The sequence below is a fragment of the Morone saxatilis genome, unplaced genomic scaffold (genome assembly GCF_004916995.1).
Source record: "Morone saxatilis isolate NCDOM2014 unplaced genomic scaffold, NCSU_SB_2.0 Contig14, whole genome shotgun sequence".
NCBI classification, from domain to species: domain Eukaryota; kingdom Metazoa; phylum Chordata; class Actinopteri; family Moronidae; genus Morone; species Morone saxatilis.
Genome location: NW_023339696.1, coordinates 20,700,393 through 20,706,850, shown reverse-complemented (window position 1 = coordinate 20,706,850; position 6,458 = coordinate 20,700,393). Strand labels below are relative to the sequence as shown.

The window sequence follows — 6,458 nt, the reverse complement described above, 5'->3', positions numbered from 1 at the left end:
TTCCAGGCATTTCTACCAGAAATAAATTGGTTCGGAAAATAAAAAAGTTGGTTCTCTGCTGGAACCAACAAATCGCATCGTCATATTCTACAGGTTGCATTGTACAGCGCCTTCTGTTGGTGACGCGGGCTAGTTTGCTAGACAGCACCAATGTTCAAGAATCTCAGATGAAACCGGTTCAAGAACCAGAACTAATGTGTTGGAAAAGGGGGCCTCAGTGAGGCAGCGGAGGCACCACAACAGAGCCAAACCCCGTCAGTTCTACAGTGCAGTGTAAGACTAGGGTACGAGGGCGGCGTTTTAATTACCTTGAATTACGTGTTAGCTCTCATTCATTCAAACGAGATTTGTTCAAAAGGCGAACGCCAAATTACTCGAATTACTCAGCAGCAGCCGACAACCCCTCCCCAAAAAGAGCTGGCGGAGTCGGGGCTGCCAAGATTGCAACGGCCAGAGCTGACCACACAGAGCTTCACGGTTATTTCGACTGGGGCTGCACGATATGGTTAAAAAGAAAAAGCATATTGCAATTATTTGGACTGCAATCGTGATATGATACAGATTTACAGGAATGATCAGATTTGCAATCACAATTAAAATTGCAATAATGTGACAAGTATTTTCTTGTCTGGAGAATGAGATCTGTATGTCTGAGCATCCAAACAGTAAACACGTCTTACCCTCATCAACAATCGCAGCGTCTGGCGTTTTGGATATGGCACTTGGCCACATTGCGATTAATAGTACAGCCCTAAAAGAAACTGTCCATTTTTAAATTATACAGTCTGTGGGAATTATACAGGTGACATACATGAACCTCTGTACAGTCTAATACAACAGCTCTGCATTGTTACACACTCAACGGACATAAAAACATGATGTTGAACCACTGATGTTTTTAAATGGCTGAAATGGGCCCATCATCGTTTCTCCATTTTATATGAAGTGGAGTTTAAAAAAAACTACAACAACAAAATGGACTCAGGAATGCAAGGATGTTGCCAACAGAAAGTGAGGATGTTTTAAGGTGGATTCCTTGTAATTACAATTTGGATTTGATAAAAACAGGCTCATCTTTGGTCTACTGGAGACGTTCGTGTACAAAGGATGAAAGGAAACTGTCGAGGGAAATGCCACTGAATAGAAGGAACTCTTCTAAATCACCATCAGGATCAGGCTGCCTGACACCCTGGAGACGGAGCCGGCACACATTGGTTTTCATTTAGTTAAAGAGTGCAAGGCAGTGCAGTTTCTCGCCAGGCCCTCGCAGAGCTGGCATCTGCTGAGAGAACCGTTTCCCCGACACCTACATCTCAAATTAGCTTTGCCACTCACAGGACGAGCCTGAAACACTTCCTGGAGCCAGACTGCTGAGGGGTAGACGCTTTCATTATGCATGTGCCCTCCAAGCTCCCTTTCAGGACGGATAGAGACTTCTCTGTGGAGCTGACAAAGTTGTGGTAGATCCTTAAATAACATCAGAGCCTTTCTCAATATCTGGCGGCTGTGTGTAACTGACAGAGTGGGGACAACGGTATCTAAATATATCCAGAAATAATAAAATATCAAAAACAGTCCTGTTCCTTTCTGCTCTTCCCTGTACTTCAGCAGGCTGTCAGTGAGCACCTCTTTATGTTAGTCACAACACAATCGAGCTCGGCTGTCAGCGAGAGAGGAAGGACTCTATACACTATATTATAGGTGTAGACTGTGCATGTGGGACTACATTTCTGCACATTAAGGGACTTTTAACAACGACAGCACCCCCTCCCCTTCAACACTCACCATGTATATTCCATGGTTTCCCCAAGGATGTCGTTTAGCAGAGGTGGGGCCACCCAGATCAGCTCAGTGTCTTTTAGTCAGTAAACGATGGCCTCAATCTCCACTCAGTTATATGGCCTTTGTTGTATAAAATGGTGTCTGCTTTTTCTCTAAAGGTTGACGTTTTATTTTTATAAAAGTCCATATTAGCGTTGCTGGCCTGTCTCCCCACAGGAGGTAGTCAGTCTCTGCTATAAAACACTAACATATGAGTGCTGAATTCTGATAAAGATTCAGGTCATTTTCTCTTATTTCAGCTGCTCACATGGGAATATTTGACGGTTTTTTGATGGTGTGACAGTAAACTGGATATGGAAGACTTTTCAGGACATTGGGAAACAACAACAACCAAACAACTAATCGATTAAACAAGAAAATGATAAACAGAATAATAAATATAAAGAAACAATCATTGGTTGCAGCACTCGTCTTATGTCTGTAACACAAACAGTCTCATCAGAATCTAAATGAGCGTGTTTGCAGAACAGGACAGCAACTACGGGTCAAATAATAAATAAACCAGATGGAAGAACTGACTGGAGATTAAATAGATTAGATTTCAGTTGGTGTGTGCAAGGCCGAAATGTTTGTATATTTTTGGGAGGAGGGTCAAACCTCTTAACATCCCCCACTACCATTACAAGTGCAACTGACCAGCATTTTCATTATCCAATCATCTACTGGCTGTTTCACTTTAATTACATGTTACCGGCTCAGAACCAGAGAGTCAATCCACAATGATAGAAAACTTCACATCCGAGACTTGAATAGTAAGACAGTCAGAAAAGCTTCATGATTCAGAGGAAACATCTGATCCAAACAGTGAGTAAACACACCACAGCTAACTGCTTCATTAACGCCTCACTTTTAATTCACCATTAGACATCGTTAATTGTCTGAGTGGGGCTCTGTATGGAAAACTGTGTCCACGTTGTCGAGTGCCCCCCCCCTCAAAGCGCGCATTCATCGCAGCCCGTTTTTAAATCAGCCCTATTTTGCTCCTGTATGAACAATGAGGCCCGAGCTCCAAAAACAAAACGCACAGTTGCTATGCTGCTAAGCTGCGAGGACGGCAACAAACAGAGCTTGTTCAGCTGAAAACTTTCACTTGATTTTCACCCCCACCCGCCCGGCCTGAAACAAAAAAAGAATGTAAACAAAAGAAGACAGCGAGACAGGAAGAGCACCGACTTGGAGAGAATTTGCGGTTGTGGGAGAGGACAGGGAGGTGTTGGGGGGGGGAGAAAGGGGGAGGGAAGGCTGTTCCTTTCTGTTGGGTCTGTTTACATCACCAAAGAGGAATCTCTGGAATACAACCGACCGTCCCCTGGGCCACAGCTCTGCGAGTTCTCTCATGCTGTCACTCTTTGGCTGCAGACAGCAATGGTCGTCCTCCAGCTCGCAGATTACAGTAAAGCACGTGAGCTCCTAGTTAGGTGCTGTCTTACTTCTGGACGTACGCGCAGTAATTAAAAGCTCTTTATTGCCCACCGGCCGGATCAATAAGGTAACCTGAAAGCACTGCTGCTGCTTCCTTGTTCCTCGTTGGGCCTACATCAGCAAACACACTGTTGTATTCATAATGTGACGAGAGAGGAGAAATGATTTCAACCAACAACCTCCATAACACAAACACGTTCAGCTGCTGGAAACATTTTTGTGAAAAAAAAAAAACAACAACAACAGTTTAGTGGTGCAGAAATTGCTTCAAGTCAAAACAAGCTCTTTCTTTGTGCGGTATAAAAAAAGTGGTTTCACATTGAGGGATTGCACAATAGCTGAGAGCAGTGTGGGAAGCCTGGCTAGTGCTGGCAGAGGCTGGTAGGTTTGTCTACATTACAAGTCACTTTAGTGAATAAACTGCAGCTTTTTTTGGCTTGCTAAAATCCCCAAATAAATCTGCCTGGTTCAAATGTAAACAGCCTGGATTGTTTTATTCTGGACCCGCGGTCTCGTTCCGGCTCCCTGGAGCCAACCATTATTTTCACTGTAGATTAATCTGAGAACTGTAAGTTACATGTTCCCACCGGCCACACTGACATCTTCAAATTGGTTGTTTTGTCCAAATCTTGAAGGTATTCAATGTGCAATGAGAGACAATGAGTAGAAAAGTAGAGAGTCTTCACATTTGAGGAGCTGGAAGCTGCAAATGTTTCACTTTTTTGTTTGATAAATGACGTGAACGATGAAATGATTAGCCAAACTGTTGCAGATTAACTTCTCAGTTAAGTGATTAATAGAATTGTTTCAGCTGTTTCAGATCGTTTCCCAACCAAAACCCAAAGAAGTCTGGTTACCCGGTTATCAAAATGGTTGGCGATTACTTTTCTGTTGATGAGATTATCCTCTCAGCACAACCACATCCTGCTAGAACCCAACTTATTGTTTATTTTTATCTGCATTAGGCAGTAAAAGCATAGCTCACACCCAAAACCAAGCAGCACATGTTGTTTACCTGAGCACACACACACACACCAGGTTTTACAACCCATGAGTAACAGCACAGATCAGGGTTAGATAGTTCTAGAGATAAATGTTTGTTGAGACAGCAGCACATTATCTCCAATCCTACAGTGCATGCTGCAACCTGCACAAGACTCACAAACTCCACTGAGAGCTAAACCAAACTCCTGATATAAACTACTCATTTAAGCCTAAAATTAACTATAAAGCTCAAATGCTGGTTTTAATGGGCAATGTTGGCACAACACTGGTGAAATACACCAGCTAGGACGACTTCGGCTCACTTGAATGGAGGCCAGAGGTCCCTGCAGGCTCTGTGCTGGGTGAACCGGCAGGGCGGGGACGGGCTGGTTTGTTTACGTTTAGGGGTCGAGAGGAGCTCCATTCACAACCACGGCGAGGCTAGCATGCTAACGTGCCTGCATGACAACAAGGCACGATGTTTACAGTACCACGAGACGCACAACTCACACACAAACGAGCATCCACGTGACAGAAAAACTACCACCAGTCAGTATCAACAATAACCCCCCCGCACCACCCCCCCTTAGATGCGGAGTTCTTGCTAACATGCTAAAACACGTGGTCCCATCTCGACCCTGCTGGCCGACATAACCCCGGTGTTTGTCCCCTCCAGCTGGGCTCCAAGCAGCACCCACATGTTCACAGAGGGAGACAGGGGGGAGATAAAGAGAGAGACAGGAGGGGGGGAGACTTACATTCGCGGTAGCTGCAGAGGAGGGGCGCCCCGTCGGAGGAACACTCCGTCTACAAACACCCCGTTTTTACCGAGACACCGCAGGTAGAAGTCCCCGCTGCCGGTGCCGTCGTCGCTGGCGGTGAAGATCTCCAGGTGCCGCCGCGAGATGAAGCTCGAGTGGCCCATGCTCACGTCCACGGAGCCCTGCGACGAGTTCCGGCCGATGGTCACCGAGCGCTTCTTCATCATGTATTCGAATTCGCGGCCCTCGAGCCGGGCAACCGGCCCAGACGATCCGCTCACCACGGCCATGTTCAGTGGAGGGTGGGGGGGGGTTAAAGTCGTCTAAACGCCGAGAATTTTGGGGGGGGGGTTAAATAAAAACACCGGTGTTCAGACGCCCGAGTGTGGCCGAGAATGGAGCAGAATGTAGGAGAGGGGCATCGGGTTGAAGAGAGGTTTTAGAGGGGAACATGCGAGGCCAGGGACAGCGGCTCCGACCCACCGCCGAGAGAAAGGGGAGCGGAGGGATCCAACCACACACAGCGGGAGGCGGGTTTCAGCGGACTGACAGCGCGCTCCGCCTATCACAACGCAGGACGCGGATGCAGCTCGGCGGCCGCGACCAATCAGGGGCGAGAAGTAATCCCAGGACGCGTTCACGGTCGGTTGGCGTGTAGCGATACGCGCATATGCTGCTGGGTGAGACGTAAAAAGCGGAGTGCACGTTTTTGTCCTTTTTTAAGTTTTTTTTTTTTTATTTAAACCCCACACAGGAAAGAGGAAGGGAGCGACCGGGTGTACACGTGCAGTCACTCTCAGTAATCACCACAGCGGAAAGGGTGATCGATCAACCTGTGAGCGCGTGCATCCACACCACCGGCTGTTTCTAACATTTAAAACCGAGAAACAACCACGTGTTTGTGATCGTTCTGCAGGGATCCGGGCTCCTGTCGGTCTCACGGTGCACGGTGCTCCTCCCCCTCCACCTCCACTACGGAATCCATGCCTGGTTTTGGCGCGTTGCCCCCTTTGCACCATCCCCGCTACTCTGTAATGATGAGGTCGGATATCTGGGAAGTGATCAGGACAGGCAGACAGGCAGACAGACAGACAGACAGACAGGCAGACAGGCTTCACGTTGCCCTGCTGGAGCTGCAGGTTGTGGTCCTGCACCTCCAGCAGGGCTGTCTGCAGGCCTTGTTATCATGAGGGGGGGTGGGGGTGGTGAGTGACCCTGCCATCTGTAGGCCACTTGTTTGTAAACACTGAGGGACTGTGTGTGTGTGTGTGTGTGTGTGTGTGTGTGGGCCCTAGCAGACAGTAACACCTCTGACAGGGTGTAAAAACTAATGATCAGGCGTTAACTGTTTGTCATTGAATGCAGCACGGAGGTAGAATCAACATCAGAATAATGATCTTATTACAAAAAAAATTTATTAAAGTAATATTGTGCCAACAGTAGTTAGTT

General features: G+C 47.0%; 1 protein-coding gene across 1 annotated transcript in view; it reads right to left on the bottom strand.

Annotated features, from left to right (window-relative positions):
- The window catches only part of LOC118322976 (forkhead box protein K2-like), a gene marked incomplete in the record, with an annotated part of 13,953 nt that extends 7,935 nt beyond the window's left edge, over window positions 1-6,018 (bottom strand). Inside the window, 1 exon segment of the mRNA XM_035654865.1 lies at window positions 5,007-6,018. Within this exon segment, the coding sequence (XP_035510758.1) occupies window positions 5,007-5,299 (293 nt within the window).
- Window positions 6,019-6,458: the final 440 nt, after the last annotated feature.